The sequence below is a fragment of the Pseudonaja textilis genome, chromosome 1 (assembly GCF_049901715.1).
Source record: "Pseudonaja textilis isolate UNSWEBS1 chromosome 1, rPseTex1.2, whole genome shotgun sequence".
In the NCBI taxonomy this organism is placed as follows: Eukaryota; Metazoa; Chordata; class Lepidosauria; order Squamata; family Elapidae; genus Pseudonaja; species Pseudonaja textilis.
In genome coordinates, this window is record NC_141990.1 from 237,361,741 (window position 1) to 237,379,861 (window position 18,121).

General features: G+C 39.0%; 2 protein-coding genes across 5 annotated transcripts in view; one reads left to right on the forward strand and one right to left on the reverse strand.

Annotated features, from left to right (window-relative positions):
- Window positions 1–18,121, forward strand: part of SERGEF (secretion regulating guanine nucleotide exchange factor) — an 82,152-nt gene that overhangs the window by 52,264 nt on the left and 11,767 nt on the right. The window contains exon 11 of one of the 3 annotated variants that reach the window (XM_087920507.1): window positions 8,443–8,539. The exons of the other annotated variants lie outside the window; for them this stretch is intronic. Coding sequence (XP_087776633.1) covers window positions 8,443–8,477 — 35 coding nt within the window. The 3' untranslated portion in view covers window positions 8,478–8,539. Of the gene's footprint in view, window positions 1–8,442; window positions 8,540–18,121 lie in introns of those variants that run through there. 3 annotated transcript variants of the gene reach the window in all.
- The window catches only part of KCNC1 (potassium voltage-gated channel subfamily C member 1), a 160,772-nt gene continuing 151,364 nt past the window's right edge, over window positions 8,714–18,121 (reverse strand). For both annotated transcript variants that reach the window (XM_087920477.1, XM_087920465.1), the window contains one exon: window positions 8,714–8,820. In XM_087920477.1, coding sequence (XP_087776603.1) covers window positions 8,714–8,820 — 107 coding nt within the window. The remainder of the gene's footprint in view (window positions 8,821–18,121) is intronic.

Below are 18,121 nucleotides of genomic sequence, written 5' to 3' on the forward strand. Positions count from 1 at the left end.
CTGTTACTATTATTTCCATTTCTATTCTTCTCCATTTTGGTCAAACCACACTTTGTATATTTCATCCAGTTTGGTTGCATTTTAGGAAGGAGATTGTCCAATGAAGAGCAACCCAGATGAGAAATGGCCTGGAAGGAAAAGCTTAGTCAAATAGTTGAAAGTCTGTTGTTTAGCCTGGAAAGGAAAAGTAATAGGGAGATATGATTACTGTTCTGAAATGCCTGAAAGGCTGCCATGTGGAAGATAATGGAGAATTGTTCATACACTAGCTATTCGAGAAGACAAGAGGACAGTTGCAGCGGTGGGATTCAAAATTTTTAACAACCGGTTCTGTGGGCGTAGCTTAGGCAGTGGGCATGGCTTGGTAGTCATGTGACTGGGTGGTTATGGCTTGGTGGTCATGTTATTGGCTGGGTGTGGCCAACTCAATATCACTCACATCAAGGCACGCATCTCTTTGCCTGGCCTCTCATGACTGTGGGGATGCTGCAACAGTAGTAGGTGTGAAAAATGGTCATAAATCACTTTTTTCAGTGCCATTGTAACTTTGAATGGTCAGTCCTCACAAGCAAAGTACCAGCAAAGGAGGGGAAAAAAACTCCAGAGGCGTTCCAGAGACAGGAAGTCTAGTCCTGCCAAGAACGTAATAAGGTTTAATGGAGAGGCAGTTTCTGTAAGCAACACCAGAATGTTTCCTTCCTGCCTTCCTTACAGGATTAGTAGTAGTAGTAATTTCTTCTAACAACCAGTTCTCCGAACTGCTTAGAATGTTAACAACCGGTTCTAGCGAATAGGTGCGAACTGGTAGAATCCCACCCCTGGACAGTGGGTTTATATTATAGAAAAATAGATTTTGGTTAGAATCAGAATATTTTTATAACTGTAAGAGTTATATATCAGTAAAGAAGGTGGACAGTTCTTTACTGAAGGTGTTTAATAGCTGTCTGTTGGGAATGCTAAAATACCGAATTCCTGCATTTGGCAGAGAATTAAAACAGATGTTTCCAAAATCCCTTGCAACACGTATGTTCTATGTGCAAAATGTTATGAATCCATGAACTTATGAATCTAAATTTATATTTCAAATAAATGTGCATGTGAAATATTCTAGCAGGGCTTTGTTGAGACTATGCTTCCTTTGAATGCCTGCTTTTTTTTGCCAGGGAACAGTCACATCTGTTTAACAGAGAATGAATTAAGCTCTGTGTGTAGGCAACTCACTAAGATGGGCAATGAAGCAGCAGAATTCAATTTGCAGTAGTGACCTAAGAAGGACTATTTTTAAAAAAATAGGTCAGAGGAAATACAGGCCTATAACCAAAAAATAAAAAGACTCCCCCTGCTTTGCCCCCTCTCCCCTGGGCTTGTTTATTTGTGTAACAAGATGGCTCCAAGGTGGAGAAACCAGATTAAGTATTATTGTATGATCAGTCCTTGAATCTTCCATTGTAAAATCATTGTTTTAAAAAAATAGCAACAGCACTAGATTCTTGTTCTCAAACGCAGAGCAAAACTTGGGGCATAGTTGCTTTGGAACTTCACAGAGAGTTAAAACAATAGAATTCCAAATAATCAGGTTGCAATTAAATTGTTTAAAATACAAGTTTACATGTACTGAATTGTATGTACTGAGCTGGCAGAGCTCAGTTCTCATTGCTGAGATTTCTTCTTCTTTTTGCTGTAGTTCCTTTTATTTTTCTGGATCATGAAGGCCAGCTTTCCATTTATAGCATGTGAAAAATAAAATAAAATAAAATAAAATTTCTCATTTTCATTTATACTTAAGCATGTTCTTTAGAAAAATAAGCTGCATTCACTTGTTCTACATATTTTGGCCAGTATTATACTTTTTGGTATAAAAATCATATAAAGATAGATCAACATTATGAAATATACAGCATAGGACTTGTTAGATTCTCTAAATTTTCACATTTTTGTTGAAAACCAGTGTAACAATTGTGCTGTCATCAAACCAGCCTTTCCCATATTTTTCTTTAAAAATTCAAAGTACAAATATTGCCTACGATATTTTAGGAATGTTACGCTACAATGTATAATAATGTAACATTGCTCCAAAATATAAAGTAAGAAAAGAAAGAAAATTAAGTACAAATTATTCCTGGATAATATATAATTGAAAAGAAAACACATTAAACTAAATCATATAACATTCCTATGCTTTTGTTCAATGTGAAAAATGGAGCCAGTATTAGTCTAGAGAAAGTATAGCTAGCAATACCTTCTGTAACCTGTTTCTTGTAGACATCTATGAAATATTACAGCGGTGACTGAGTTAGTGTAAAAATTCTGTTACCCCTGCTAGCTATGAACTTCAGGAAACTGGATGCTTCATTGCCCCATTGATAGTGAAATAATAGATTACTTTCACTTACCATCACCATTCTCCCCCCGCCCCCGCATGTCACATGATGGCAACTGAGGCACTTGGCAACTGGCTTGTACCGTATTTATGACTGGTTGCAGTATCTTGCAGTCACCTGATCATCATTTGCAATCTTCCCAGATGATTTCTGGCAAAAAAAAATAATAATGACAAAGAGGTCAATTGGGGAAACTGGATTTGGTTAACAAACCAAATGCTTTGCTTTACAATTATGATAAAAAAGCAGAATCCGATTTGGTTCGCTTACCGGGATCAGAGGTTTAGTCTTTTGAGCTTTTGGAGTCGTGCTGAAGCTCATCCTCAGGGAACGTTTCTCTAGCAGAGTGTGTGACAGGTAGACCATTTGTTTAAAGTTTGTTTAAACTTTGTGCATCACACTCTTCTAGAGAGAAGTTCCCTGAGGATGGGCTCCAGCACAAGTCAGAAAGCTCGGAAGACAAAACCTCTGGTCTAGTGAACAACCCAGATTGGATCCTGCAATATTATCCTGGGACATGTGTATTCACCTTCATTTGTGTGGTAAAAATAACTGTAAAATTTGATCGATCATGTGATGACCTGACTTATGATTGCAGTGATTTACGATGGAAATTCCAGTCTCGATTGTGGTTGTAAGCCTCCTGTATCATTTGGAAATCAATTTTAGGCACTAGAACTCACAGTCCCGTAGTTTTCAGCCTGGTGCCTTAATCCTACGCAAAGTGGCTATTTTGGCAACAGTTACCTGTATGAAAACAACCACCAATCACTTCCAATAAAGGTGGCAAGTTTTGACAGAGGTCTAAACCCATGCATTATAAAAAAGAAAGATTTGGAACACTTCCTGCCTCTCTATTGCATTAGTCTTCTGGTATCAATAGAACAGTTAGTGGTTAAGGATGATGGGACTTGTAATACAACACCATATGAAGGACTATAGATTCTTTACATCTTCGGTATTTGGTCCTTCTATTGCCCTCCCAATATTTAGCAGTGATTTCTGAATGTTCTTAGGACTTGCACTATTTTCTAAAAAAAAAAAGCATTAGTAATATGGCGCTGAGGTGTTGGGCTCTGTGATACCAGTGGTTTTGTAAGCTTGGTATGTGTAGACTTAGTGGGATCTTACCTAGAACAGCCTGGTTCCAGTCTGAAGTATGGCTTGATGCGGAAGGTGGTGGCATGTGGAGATGGAAGCTTCTTATGTGTTCAGCTGGGCAACAAATAGATGGTTGTCAGCAACAGAATGTAGTAGGAGTTTCATTTTGGACCATGCTGTCTTGTTGTGGAGAGTCCTCTGGGAAAAAGCAGTGGTCTGGAGAGTTCAGTAATACTGCGGATCTGGTGCTTTTTGACTAGTGGAATCTTGGCTGAAGGCTGGCTGGAGAAAGCAGTTAGGAAGATGTGGAGTTGACTTACCCCTTCCATTTTGAGGCCAGCGTTGGGAATGATATGGTACAGGCTGGATAAGACTGCACTGCTCTGAAATGGTAATGGTAATGGCATCCTGGAGACAGACCATTGGTGAAATGGAGCATTAAATGTCTAGATGGATAATAGGAGTGAAAGCAGGCTGCGGTCTTGCAACCGCTGCTTACCTGACCACATGATGTAGCGGCCACTTTTTGCACTCTCCCCTCTCTTCTTTTGTGCACTTGGAAGGCTCTGTTTCTGGGAAGTTTGGCAAATCTAGCGGGACTAAATTGTGGGCGTCAGCAAAAAAAGCGGGGGGATCAGGACAAGGTGATTTATGCAAACAGCTCAGGCAGACTCCCTTTTAATTCACATGAGTATAAAGGGGAGGGGGGATGATTTGCAAGTTTCTGTTATAGCCATTTACTTACTTACTCATTCACTCACTCAAATGAAATTTACGTTAACTGTTCATTTCACTGGAAGTGACTTTAGGCAGCACATAACCACTAATAAAGGTAGTTTTAGCCTTTGAGAGTTCATTTTTTGGTTGGTTTCTATAGTGGGGCTTGACATCATCTCTTAGGTGAGAGATGGGGAGGAGGTGGATCCTAGCTTGGCATTGAATGTGAGATGCTTCCCTCCCCCCTTGGGTAAGAGTAGGGTAACTAGAGTCTGCCTACTTGAAAAGCGAAGGTTTCCTGTGATGGCTTTAAATGTGAGGATTGGTTGCAAAGTTACTTTTTCATTAGTCATAACTGTGAACAGTCACTGTCTGAGGCAGTTGCTAAATGAAGACTACTATGCCTTAAAAAAAAAAGAATTATAATAGTCAATTCTCAGTTGCTGGGTATTACTGCTGTCTCATATAATGTATGTGAAGAAATAAGCAGTAATTGGAGCCCTCCATTCCATATTTGTCCTAATTAACTTTTGAGTCGCATGATTACTTCCTGGGTATCTTCTCTGTCATTAGCTTTTTCATCTTAGAAAATAAGATGGGGAATAATTGGGCAGCTAATTATTACCATACTAGAGCCGCGGTGGTGCAGTGGTTAGAATGCAGTACTGCAGGCTACTTCTGCTGACTGCCGGCTGCCAGCAGTTTGGCAGTTCAATTCTCACCAGGCTCAAGGTTGACTCAGCCTTCCATCCTTCCGAGGTGGATAAAGTGAGGACCCAGATTATTGGGGGCAATATACTGACTCTGCAAAACTGCTTAGGGAGGGCTGTAAAATACTGTAAAGCGGTATATAAGTCTAAGTGATATTGCTATTGCTGTAAATTGCCCTAAAGTGATGGTCCGCACACTACAAAGGGATGCTCCCAAGCACCCAGCTACTAGTTACCTAAATCAGTGGTCGCCAACTGGTGGGCCACAGTCCGCTGGTGGGTCGTGAAAAAATTTTGGTGGGCCGCAGAGAAATCTCACCCCCAGAGGACCCCCACAAAGCAATTAATCCAGGCTGCACAGAAACACAAGGCTGCGCGGCCCACATGGCCCGCAGAAACCCTCCCCACCCACTCACTCCTTACCCGGTAAATTTGCCTGCTAAATTGCTATTTTTCCTTTTTCCGACCATCATCTGTTCTGCTGTGTTGGGAGATTTATATTAGCTAGGAAGCAGGAAATGGTTGGATTTCTTTTTTTCTAGCTAGTCCTTAGATCTTTGGCTCTGCTTTTAAGTACAACCGAACCTCCCTTAGGACTGAAGGTTTGCTTGCAAGCAAATTCAGTAAAGACTCAGGCAAGCAAATTTGAGAGACTGAGCTAGCTGATGGCAGATAGATAGATCATTGAATGATTCTTTGAGCAACTCAGTCTGCCTGCTTTGCCTGATTTTGGGTAAAAGTTGCTCTTTTTTTATAAAAAAGATCAATATTTACATGCATGGTGTATTGTGAGTTAATTTTATGAGTTTGCTTGCGAGCAAATTTTATGTGACAGACTGAGCTAGCCAATGGCAGATAGATAGATCTCTGAATGAATCTGTGATTCTGTGAGCAACTCAATCTCCCTGCTTTGCCTGATTTTGGGTAAAAGTTGCTCTTTTTTAAAAAAAAAATTCAATATTTATATAAATATTTATAATATTTACATACAAGCCATGCCCAGCCAGTCACATGACCACCAAGCCACATCCATAAATTAGGCCACGCCCACAGAGCCAGTTAGTGGTCCCTGGGATCTAACATTATGAGTTTGGTAGTTCCTGAGGTCCAAAAAGCTGGCGACCCCTGATCGAAATAGAGCATCTTTTGGACTGCACCCCATGGTGCCTGCTCAACTGTTGAATTTCTCTCTTTTTAGTTTATTTTGTCTTTTTAACCCTAAAAGCTATATTGATTATTGAACATTGTTTTCTTTCATGGCATTCCTGGTCGGAGGCTGATTAAAAAGTACTGTCTACAACAGATAAAGTTAAACAAGTCTGTAGTTTGTGAATAAGGGAATTGTATCCCTCTCCCACAATGACTGATTACTTGAAGCCAACAGTGTCAGGTTAAACACTAATGGCCTGAATTTTGGGTAGGTTTTAACAGGTTTGTAAAAGCTTTCTTACACCATTCATTCCATCTAATGCGTTTATAAGGTGGGCAGACCTATTTTTGGATTGTTTTGTGAAGTCTTTTATTCATTACAGGCGTGCTGATGTTCTCTGTGCTGTACTTGTTTGTCTTACAGGGTGAGATGGCCTTTTCCATCAAGTGAAACCTTGGTGTTCAGGGTGAATCTGTATTCAGGGAAGGGATGAGAGCATTCCTGTCACAAACAATAACTTTATAATATTCACTGGCTTGGGTGGCAGGGCATGTAAAATCCACATTGCCTTTGGTTCATCCTGTAGGTTGTGATGCATCTTTGAATAGATCTGTACCAACAAATTAGTGTCCGTTTTGATCACTGTCATTGCTAGTTCATTGCCCTTAGGTGTTTCTCTGAGTTCAAAGATGCTTCCCAAGTGTCCCACATGATCTGGGGATATAATTAGTCAAGACTAACATAGGCAGAGATTCTTAATCTCTATTGCTTATTTTCTACAGTTATCTCCTACAAGAGTCAGCTTTATTTGGCTGTAGCGCAAAGCAAATCCTTTGGATTTAACTTCTTTTTTGTTTGGTTTAGTATTTTAAATGTTGGGTTCATCATGCCCCTTGAGAATGGAATTGGATAAGGTCCCAGATCCATATCCTGAGATCTTCTGATTAAGTTGGAAAAATTCCTGCATGAAACTATGAAAAAATATTGCTACTCAGGGTCAGTAATACTTGGGCTTTGCGGAGCATTTAGTTTCATTCAGTGTAAGGCAGCTTTCTGGCTTTTGCCTTTCCTTCTTTTAACTCCTGAGCTCTTTACAAAAGAAGGAGGGTAGAAGGAAGAAAAATCATCAAATATTATAATGTAATACTAGGTTTACTGCAAGGAGGAAGGGAAAGGATCCATCCTAGCAATTACCTCTACTTCCTGTAAATGCTGCTAGTGAAGGGATGCTGCAGGTCACTTTGCCACCACTAAAGTGCACTGACCGAATCTCACATTTAAAACGAAAGGAGAGCAGTGGCTCCTTCGATGGAGCTTTAAAAAAAATAATCACTGCCTCTGTTTCAGTAAAGCACAAAAAAAGAAATGCTTCAAAGCTTTCGTATTTTCATATGCTTTCATAATTTTGCTCAGACCTCATGGAAAAAGCCTCTGGCATAACTCTGAATGTTTATATATTGGTAGTCCTTGTTTAGCAACTGCCTTGTTTAGCGACCATCTGCAGTTAACGACAGATACGAAAACTTTGCTCACCAAAGTTTGACAACTTTCATAGGTCTGTAAAGGAAAAGAAAGCAGAAGTAAGATCATAAGCACAGTTGTGGTTTCGCTCAGCGACTGCTTTGCTTAACACGAGAGTTGCCGGTCCCAAATGTGGTTGCTAAATAATGGCTACTTGTACATCCACTGTTAATCTTGCCAATCTCGCTTTTCTTTTTTCTTGGTTGGCTTCCCACGAAGCAGTATGAAATACCAATGCCATCATATAAACTAATATTTATTTATTTTCTACTAAGGTTTTCAGATAGCCTGAAAGGACATTGTCCTTCCATGGTGCCTTACAAAAGAGAACATAGTAAAATTGCAATTCTAGAATATAACACAATTTAAAATGCAAAGCGTAGACATCAAACATTCCAAAAACAATTGAACAATAACTACAGTTTACAAACATTTAGCACTGTTCAGTCTAGCAAATGTGAACAGTGCACAGTAATGCAAAAGTAAGAATAGAAATCATTAATCTTGAATCTGATAGCAGCAGCAGCCGTAATAGAATAATCTCCGTTAAGTCACTTGAAACAAAAATTCTTCCCTTGAAAGAACTTTAGGGGCTATGACTGAAAAATATTCTGTCTGTGATGTCCATAATCTGTTATCTCAGTCAATTTTTTTTCTCAGTAGTTGACTAGCCAGCAAGGCCTCCAATGCTGATTTTAAGATTAGTGCAGGCTCATATGGCTGTAGAGACTTTAAAGGGTTTAGGATTTTGGTTTATCAACCCTTTGAACTGGATCAGAATCTGATACGAATAGTATAGTATTGGTACTATACAAGTATTTAGTTCCAAAAATAACTGAACGGCTTGTGCCTTGTTTTCCAGTGCAGTCCTGTGGAGGGAAAAGTGCAGAAGCCTAATCGGGATATAATTGATGCATGCATGGTTTAAGACAAGATCCACATTTTCTGATCTGTGGTACAAAACTGATCATCTGTGCATCCATCTGCTGTAATCAGTTAAGCTTCCCCAGATGTAAGTCCTGCAATCTGCCATACTGCTCACTTGGTCCTTCAAGAGGAGGCATGCCCTTCATCCAGCTGCTGTGTGTTTCTGTACAGGTGATCCTGTTCATGGCATTTCTGCCTTGTCTGGATTATGCCTCAGCTGATTCGCCTTCATCAAGCTCAAAACCTCCTCCAGCCACTGGTTTGAGGTGGTAGAACTGGAGTCCTTTTAGACTGATCAGCGGGATAGTTGATGCTTTAAATTAAAAACAGAAATAGTACTTTACCAAAACATATATGAGATTTAGGACAATTTCCCCCCTCTCCCCAGGTAAGCTGTTTTAGTTAAGATAGGGATGTTCAGGTTATCTCCAGCACCACTCTTGATGGCAGATAGGAATGGGGAATCCCATTTATTTTTATCCACCACATACTAGGACAGGGGAAGAGGGTCACTAATTAGATAGATTAGATAGTTGGAAGGGACCTTGTAGGCCATCTAGTCAAACCCCGCACCCAAGCAGGAGACCCTACACCATTTCTTACAAAGGGCAGTAATTAAGAATGTGCTGGGTGCCCAGTTTCAGTCACTCATCTTTGCCCAAGCTTACATATCTATTTAAGGCATAGGAAAAGGTTGGGATTCTAGCAAGCTCTGTTCTTATTTAAAAGTTTACTCTGTGACTTGAGAATGAAGCACTGAGTGTCAGCTGGCTCTAGGCATTGGCTTTGGATGGGCACCTGGGTTTCTTTCCCTGTCTGCCACCTGATGTTGTGGTCTTTCTGATCATAGTTCTTGCTCTTCTAAAGTCTACTGTGGAGGTCGGTAAGAACTATATTTTTTCTGACATGAAATATAAAAAGTTTGAATTTTACATAGAAATAATGCTGCTGGAAGGGAGGGGGGAATGGCATGTTTTATTTAACATGTGGTAGTACATTTGTTATATTGATTTATATATGTTTGATTTCCAGTCTTAGACAATCTATGTATCTTTCAGATGCAGTAAGCCTAAGTATTCAACAGTAGTGCTGTATAGTGCTTTGGATTTGATTATAAAAAGGTGCTTCTGAATATAAGAATACAATTGTGGCATCTGTCTATAACTCGTTAAACCAGACATGATTTTTTTCTTGGCACTGCATAGCTGTTCTTCACAGTTGTCACACATCAGGATATGATGTTGCTGCTACAAAGAGCTACAAAATGCCTTGGTGCCTCCCCAAGCACCTAAGCATCTCATTGGAATTAAGTCCAAATCATTGAACAGTCCTATTAAACTGTAGGATCAAGATGTCCCAGATTGATTTTGTGTAAATGAAAATTTTAAAAAAATCAGTAACCTTAATAAATATATAATAATCTTTTTTGCTTCCGTGACTTATTAATGTGTAGACCAACATGAAAGCACCAACTCTCTATATAGAGTTATTCTATCTCAGAATGGCATTATGGGTCTACTCAAAATGTGGAGAACAAAACCTGAGTTTTGGAAAAAGCTTGTGCTGCTAATGTTCATACTATGAATGGCTCTTTTTTAACATGTCAAAAAGTCTGGCTCACTGAAACTCTTATACTGATTTTGATTTCTTTTGTCTAAGGAAAAGTAGGACTGTATTTGAAAATTGATGACATTGTCCAGGTGAAAGTTTTAGAACCTACTGTGTAGCGGAACAGTGTTTTGATTAATGGATGAATTGGGGAATCATAGTTGCTTTAGACATAACTGGGGACAAGTGTATAGATCTCTGCAGGAACTCTCAACTCTAGCTGTCTTTGAAAAGTGAAAATCTGGAGGGGTGTTTTAATGTGACCTTTTGTTATTAATTTGCACTGGAGGTTGCCATTTTTTTTCAGATAATTTAACCAAAGCTCAAGATCAGTATTTTGTTTGTGGTTCTACCAAATTCCTTAACATTCTGATCTGAGAAATGGTGGACTACCTAGACAAGACCACACGATATTCTTGGTTTGAGTGCTGGAGTTGTCACTGCACTTCTAGGCCTAATTCAAAATGCTGGTTACTACTTATACAGCCCTCTGTGGCATGGAAATTAGTTATCTGAAAGGATACCTACGATATAGCCCATGGTGTCTATCATGCTTTGGATGCCACAGAATCTTTTGGGATCCAGAGAGTGCATCTTCTCTATTGTAGTACCTGGCCTCTGGTATGAGATCCCTCCCCCCCAGATCCAGTTGATTTCCATGCTGATGGTGTTCTGGAAGGCCTTAAAGACCTGGCGGTTCTTTTGGGCCTTGGAATAGGGTGAATGGAACCCTTGTTAGATGTAGTCATATCTTCATATGTTTTGATATTAGTGGTCCAGTTTTGTCATGTTACTTATTTCCCTTGTATTTTTTTTATTTATCTTATTGTATTTGTTATTATATCGTGAGCTGTCCAAAATGATTCTGGAGTTGGGCAGAAAGTAAAATAAAAGTAGAAGTAAAAATAATCCAGCTAGGTGGTAGCATCTAATCACCCTTACTTAGCTTAGTATTGAAAAGTTAGGCAGTATTGGACCTACTCATGTATGAATAGGAGATTTCAGGAAATCCATAGATTGGGAATTTTTATTCTAGAATTAGTTAATCACAAGATTATTTGCTATTATTGTCAATTAAACCATATTGATGTGTCCATAATGCCACCAAGACTTGATATTGATTCATACATAGAGAGAAAATTGCCTCCCCCAATTTGGACTAAATGGAAAGGGACTTGTGCTACTGCTCCCTCTGATATGAATAGTCCCTCTAATCTGATATGGAAATTCAGATGACAGGAATGGAATTATGGTATTCCTGTCACATTTGCAGCCGTTAGTGTTCTGATATGATTGTGATTGTGGATGTGCATAATGTATTAGTAGACTTCATTCTCATGAAGAATACACTCCATCTGCATCCTGTACAGAGCCAGCCTGCTGTAGTGGTTAAGCCCATCAGGCTAGAAACCAGGAGATTGTGAGTTCCAGTTCCACTTTAGGCATAAAGCCAACTAAGTGACCTTAGGCCAGTCGCTCACTCTCAGCTCTGAGATGGAGGCAATGGCAATCATCTTCTGAAATCTTTCCAAGAAAACAACTATAACCAGTCTAGACATTGCCAGGAGTCAACACTCACTTGAAAGGTATCTATCTGTCTACAAAAAAACTAATTAATTTGCTTCCAATAAGCCAACAACCCTTTGACCATTGGGGACAATCTTTCCAAAGCATGCATCTGTCCGGAGCATGTTACTACAGGATTCTGAGGTGTCAAAGCATCTAATTTTAGGCTCAAAGATAAATTTTCTTGTGACTGATCATTGCATAGCTTAAATATAGGGTGACTGTTGGCACCCAAAACTGCTCTTTTCTTGTTGCAAAGCTGCAGCTGGAAGAATTTCAGATAGTTACTTGATCCTAGGTTTCAATTGCCTATATTTTAAATAATTTCCATTCTTTTGATTTATAATCATAGAAATGTGGTTTTCCTAGTGAGCAGAGGTGATTTCTTTTAACTGTCTTTTACTAGGACATATGTACATACATACATACATACATACATAATACATACATACGTTGTCAAGGTACAATATGGGTCTTGTTGCAGTCTTTTTTCTGAAATGGATTATACTCGCTACCCTCTAGAAATAATGCTGACAAGTATTCTGTTTCCCAAACAAGCAAATATGATTTATCCCTACATCCAAGAGACTGACATTTTATTTTCTCTATGTTCTAACATTCTCTCTCAAGCCTTGTAAGTTTTAAATTGCCTGCCCTTGACCATACTTCCTTTCTTTCCCAACACTTTTAAAATAATTTCGTAGGAATTGTATCTTTATATTTGATAAAGCAATTCTTTGAAGTTCCTAGATTTTATATTGATACAATTTTATGGTCTGGACTACAGTTTTTATGATATGGTGGGAGGGGGGAAGAGGGAGAAAGCCCCCTTTATATACAAATTGCAATGCAAGAACAATTTTTCTTCATACTGTAATTTTTTAAAATAAAAAATAGTTAATAAAGGAGATCCACATCATGTAAGAAATCCCTGTTCCAGACAGACTTACCCTGAGCCATGACTTCATTGGCTAAATTAAAGGGCTGTTACACAAACAACTAAATATTTCATCTTAAAGATGGTGATCTAATTTGGGAGCCTGTTTTTAAAAAATAATTTGAATGTGCAGGGCTAGTTCGTGAACCCATCGGAATAAGGGGCTGGTAGAGCGGGTGGTTTTAGCTGCTTTTGGCAACCACAGTCCTGATTTCCCTTAATCCGGATTACTATATGCATTTATACAAGGTAAGACTTCAGGGATTTCTGCTAGCATCTTACGTGACAGATTTTTTCTGTCGTTTTTATTTCTTGTGATCCATTTTACTTCCATTCGCCTTGGGAATGAGTCTGACTCATCTTGGCAAGTCTAAAAATAGAATAGTCCGAGTTGCAGGGCCATCATAGCATAGATTTGTGTAATGTAGTTTTGTTTGCTAGGATCTTCTTATAGGATCTCTTCCCCCAAAAAAGAATTCCTTCCACCCCCACCCCCGCTTGTGACTGCTGCGAAGGGAAAACGAAATGGGAGTGTCAAATAAAATGTCTTTGGGTTGCACATCAGACGGTACAATTCATCTAGACTCCAATCTTGCACTAGAAATAATAGTAACATCACAACCACTGCTAGCAATATATGGATCAGATCCACCTTTTACCTTGCCTAGTGTTTGAAGCAGCCTGTTGTGGAAATCTTGACCAGAGAAATGGAGACATGTGGGCAGGAGGGGGAAGTGCCTGGCAGCATCCAAAGTCATCTTCATCTTCCCCCACAAGCTGTGCCTAGTTAAATATTTGATATTCTACAGGCCTAGAGTCAATTTATTTCTTTCCACACAGTGGGAATAAATAGAAACAGCAAGAGGAGAGAGGCGATTGGTGTTCTTTCCTATATTTTACTCAGACTGCCTGGGTCTAAGCAGGCCGCAGAAAATGTCAGAATTCTCCAAGGCAAAAAACCTCACTGTTGTTGGGCTGGGAGAGAGGTAGTTAGAATTGCTTTTTTTAAAGGATGGTTTAATGAGAAAAGGGTTCTTCAGAAAAGTGAAGCTCTGTCAGTGAAGTTATTGTTTGCTCTCCGTTTGATCTTCAATCCTGAAAAAGGTAAATCTGAAAAAATAAGCTCTTGGCTTGCCGTTCGGCTGTTTGACAAATATCAGGCTTCCTTGTAATATTCTTTCGTTCTTTAATTTTTTAAAATTAATACTAAAAAAACCAAATCTTATTTTACTGTTCTCTGTAACCAAAGGCCACCTTTTGAAACTGTTTTTATAACATCAGGCTATGTATTGTTGCTTTTGATTGATTGCACGGGCTCATGGCTGTGAGAGCTGAAGTCCATAGAACTGGAAAACATCAGGATGGAAGAAGAGGCTGTGGCTGAGAGGCAATGTGACGTAGTGGTTAAGGAATTGAAATAGGAATGAGGAGACCCACGTTCTAGTTCACCCTAAGCATGAAAGCATGCTGGTCACTTTTTCTAAGTCCAAAGGTATGTGGTGAGAAAGGAGAGGAAGGAAGAGCATTGTTTTGAGCTCCTGAACAGGAGGTATCTAAAATACAACAACTCTTGGAATATCAGGGCTTCCATGATCCTCTCCTATATGGTATGACCTACTATCATGCCATTATTATGTCTGCCTGCCCGCCTGCCTATCATTCTTTTCTCTCTCCCCTCCTCCGCCCGTCTCATATTTAAGTGGACAATCACTTAAATATGAGACAGCAATGTGCGGCAACAACCAACAAAGCTAATACAATCCTTGATTGTGTAAACAGAGGCATACAATCAAAATCACTTGAGATATTAGCACTGCTTTATAAACCCTTAGTAAGGCCACACCTGGAATACTACATTCAGTTTTGGTCACCACATTACAAAAAAAGATGTTGAGACTTTGGAAGAAGTGCAGAGAAGAGCAACTAAGATGATTAAAGGCCTGGAGACAGAAAAGCAAAGAACAGTTGCAGGATTTGCGCTTGGCTCGTCTAGAGAAGAGAAGGACCAGGTGTGACATGATAGCAGTATTCCAGGATTTGAGAGGTTGCCACAAAGAAGAAGGAGTCAACTTACTTTCCAAAGCACCAGAAGGCAAGACAAGAAACAATGGGTGGAAACTAATCAAGGAGAGAAGCAACCTGGAATTAAGGAGAAAATTCCTGATAGTGCACACAATTAACTAGTGGAACAACTTACCTCCAGAAGTTATGCGTGCTTCATTACTGAAAGTTTTTAAAGAAGAGATTGGACCATCCCTTGTTTGAAATGATATAAGGTTTCCTGCTTGAGCAGGGGTTTGGACTAGGGCAACATGTAAACAGCTACATTCTATAAACTAGAGTTCATTTAAGTACTCTCTGGAATAACATCCTCGCTGAGATCTGTATGGCTCATAAGCTGATGATGTTCCCCAAACCTTTAAAGATCTGGCTATTTTCACAGGCCTTGGCATCGGGTGGATGGGCCTCTCCCATTTGTGAGGTTTTATGCAGAGGTGGGATTCTACCAGTTCGCACCTATTCGCTAGAACTGGTTGTTAACATTCTAAGCAGTTCAGAGAACCAGTTGTTTACTGGCCTAATCCTGTAAGGAAGGCAGGAAGGAAACATTCTGGTGTTGCTTATAGAAACTGCCTCTCCGTTAACCCTTATTACATTCTTGGCAGGACTAGACTTCCTATCTCAGAAACTTCTCTGGAGTTTTTTTCCCTCTTTTGCTGGTTGCTCGTGTAGAGTGACCATTCAAAGTTATAATGGCACTGAAAAAAGTGACTTATGACCATTTTTCACACTTACAACTGTTGCAGCATCCCCACAGTCATGAGAGGCCAGGCGAGGAGATGCGTGCCTCGATGTGAGTGATATTGAGTTGGCCACATCCAGCCAATAACATGACCAGTCACATGACCACCAAGCCACACCCACCACCTCAGCCACGCCCACAGAACCAGTTGTTAAAAAATCGAATCCCACCCCTGGTTTTATGTTTGTTTTATTGTTGGATTGCCACTTTATGATTATTTTGTAACTAACATTGTTCTCGATTTTTTTTTTGTTCATTTTCCACACTTGGCAGTTTTTAATACTATTTATAGTTGGGAGCTAATTCAGGGTTGGTTGGAATCAGATCGGCATCCAAATAAATAACAGACAAACAATTGACATCCCTTGTTTTCTGCTGAAGTCTGCTTATGTGACTAAAAGGCTGATAACATTTAAATTTCTTCATCTTGGATAAGAATAAACAAATATACATCTTTTAAAAAGAAGGATATTTAACTTCTCTCGGGCCACAACTTTCTATTTTAAAATGTTGTTATTAATATCATAACATAAGAGCTGAAGTTTATTTAACTTTTTTTTTAAATGGTGTCTTTTTCTTGAGACAATTATGTTGCCATGGAGAAGATATACCTTTGAATTTATCTTGTAGATGTGTAAGGGAAACTCTTAATTCATTTGCCACTCTCCCTTCTGGATATGTCAGCCCTGTTTTCTGTTATTTTTGTTTTTACATATTTATTTTTATAAATAAATAAATAAATAAAGCAAGACCTTTCTGGGTTTGCATATTTTGCTTCCTCCAATGACACCTATTTTTATAATAGGCAGGAATGTTCTCATATGTTGCAAATTGTCTTTTAATCTCTGTAGCCTGCATAGAATAATAGACTGCTAAGATGTATAAATGCATTAAACTGCTACTCGATTTCCTTTTTAGCAAATGAAGATTTAGCCTAATAATGCATATCATTAATGATTTTTTTTTAAAATGGGAGATAATATGAAGCAATTAAGCTGCCATCCTCCAGAGAGTTCTTGCTATAACTGCAGAAAGTTTTAACCATTGGCACATTTCCATTGTAGAAAATGATGAATGTTCCCCTGGGTAGAATGGAAGGTCTTAACAGGGTGCTTGTATTCCTCCTCTCCAGTGAACAGTTTGCTTTTTCTGTGGAGTGGAGGTATGACAGATATGTAATAGTGTTATGAGTTACCTATCCTGTTACCAAGATCTCCCCTGTACAGCTGTCCCGTCTTCATTCTTGCATAGTGGGCGGTCTGTAATCTTTAAAATGAGTTGCCGAAATTTGACATGAAGTCCCACCTTAGTTAGCTGCCCCTTCATATATCATGTTCCTGTACCTTCAGGGATTAGATTGAAGCAAATATAAATTAAACAGATTTCAAAAGCGAGGGTGTTTTAAAAAAGTGAGGGTGGGCAATCCAGTGTCCTTAAAAGCTCTGCCTTGGTTGAGAGCTTAATGGCTCCTCTCATCTTCCATAGTTTGACTTGTGAGTTTTCTGCTCTCCTGTAGTCTCCTCATGAAGAACAGGCAGTCTCTTGTCCTCTCTTTGTCCTGAGAGGTTGGGTTGCACCAAGCTTATGGCCAGTCCATTGGCCATCTTCTGGAGATGTCTTAGCTCACCATTGCCTCATTTGAAATGTCAGGCAATGTAAGTCACGTTGGTGTATTTGGGGAAGCAGCCTGAAATGCTATGTGTTGGCAATCTTGTGGCTCCACTTTATATTAATTCACCAATTTCCTATGGAATTACCCCTTTGGTCTCCGATCTTTTTGGCTATCAAGTAGTTCCTTGTTGCCTACAAAGAACACTGGAACTTGAGCTTCCAGAGCCATGTTTTGTTGATCATCTCTTCTGTCTAAGGAAGTTTGAAGGATTTTGGGGGGGGTTCCTTCAAGTCATGGTTATATATAATATATAAATGTAAATGTAAACATAAATGTGTGTGTGTTTGTGGTGAATTGAGCTGAGAGAGATTGGCTGACTCAAAGTCACCCATCTGGCTTTCATGATTAATTATATAACAATGCATGTGTGAGAATAAAAGGAATAGTTTATGAATGGTTCAGTAAGGATGTGTGATGCCACTTTGGTGGCTTAATTAATTTTTGGACAAATATACATGGAATTCTGGGGGTAATATCAGAGGTGTCTTGGTTGATGATGCAGAAGTACATGTACTTGTGCATGCAGATGTTGGCTGAATACCCAAATGATTTTCAGTAAATGTGAACCAGAGAATTAATGTTTTGAAAACCAATATAGTTGTGCTTGACAAGAGTGAATGATTACAAGTTCTAAATAAAAAAATAGAGGAAATGGGTAGAATGTGAATTAAATATGGGAATGGGAATGGAAAAAAATTGAGATACAGAAGGTAGTATTTAGTCTAGTGTGAGGACTGAATGTTTAGACAAAAGATGCAAAAATGTAAGGGCACGTGTCTTCCTGCTTTGTTTGTGAAAATGATAGTTGGATATATAAAGATGAACATAATAAATTGAATACAGATGGGATGGGGTACTTTAAAACCAAAAGGAGACATGACCAAAAATGAATGGATGCTGAATATATGTGAACTGAATACAAAATTAGACAACTAATTGAAAGACATATTTGAGTTGTTTGATTATCTAAAGATAATAGATAAGGACCAAACTGCAAAACAAATACATGAAAAGGATTAAATGGATCA